The 692-nt window shown below is 66.5% G+C and overlaps 1 protein-coding gene across 1 annotated transcript in view; it reads right to left on the bottom strand.

The window, feature by feature from the left end:
• The window catches only part of LOC104506335 (receptor expression-enhancing protein 6-like), a gene marked incomplete at its 5' end in the record, with an annotated part of 2,272 nt that overhangs the window by 483 nt on the left and 1,097 nt on the right, over positions 1-692 (bottom strand). The window contains 1 exon segment of the mRNA XM_010147257.1: positions 252-420. Within this exon segment, the coding sequence (XP_010145559.1) occupies positions 252-420 (169 nt within the window).

Raw genomic sequence — 692 nt, 5'->3', positions numbered from 1 at the left:
GCCAGCCGGGCTCTGCTGCTGACCAGAGTCTGCAGGACTGGACCAACGAGGCGCAAAGAGAAGAGACAGGATGACAGAGAGAAGGGAGAGCCGTCCCCCCGCCCCGGCGCCTGCCACCGGCCCACCGTCACGGAGAGACGCCCGCTTGATGGTAATTAAAATGAGAGGTGCCCGTGTCCCAGCGGAGCCAGGAAAAAACCCGCCTGCCCCGGACACGGAGGGGACGGCGGGGACCAGGGGACCCATGTTACCTTCTCGGGTGATGCTGGAGGCTGCGTCCAGGGCTTTGGTGCTGAGGTTGCCCAGCACGTTGTCCACCGTCTGGTGGTGCCTGAGGAAGCAGGGCCGGATGACGTTGTGGTAGAGCACCTGCGACCCATTCCAGGACACGGGGGCCATACACCACACCAGGAACAGGCACTGCGGGGAGGAGAGACGCCCCAGAGCTGGGAGATGGCAGGGCGGGCAGGGGCTGAGCGAGGCAGCCCCCAAAGGGCAGCAGTGATGGGGCAGCAGCTCACTTCCCCCCCCCAGCCTGGCCCAAAGGCATCTTCCCGAGGCTGGAGCTCGCTGGAGGTACCAGGACCTCGGCTGACTGCGGGGAGCTCCGCGAGGCACTGTGGCCCCACCAAGGCCACCACCACCGCCCTGCTATCGGGGCAGAGCCCGCCACGCTTCATTCCTCCAAGTTC

Source organism: Eurypyga helias, unplaced genomic scaffold (genome assembly GCF_000690775.1).
Source record: "Eurypyga helias isolate BGI_N326 unplaced genomic scaffold, ASM69077v1 scaffold22282, whole genome shotgun sequence".
NCBI classification, from domain to species: Eukaryota; Metazoa; Chordata; class Aves; order Eurypygiformes; family Eurypygidae; genus Eurypyga; species Eurypyga helias.
The sequence above is the reverse complement of the archived record's forward strand: the minus strand, read 5'-3'. Positions and strand labels throughout refer to the sequence as shown.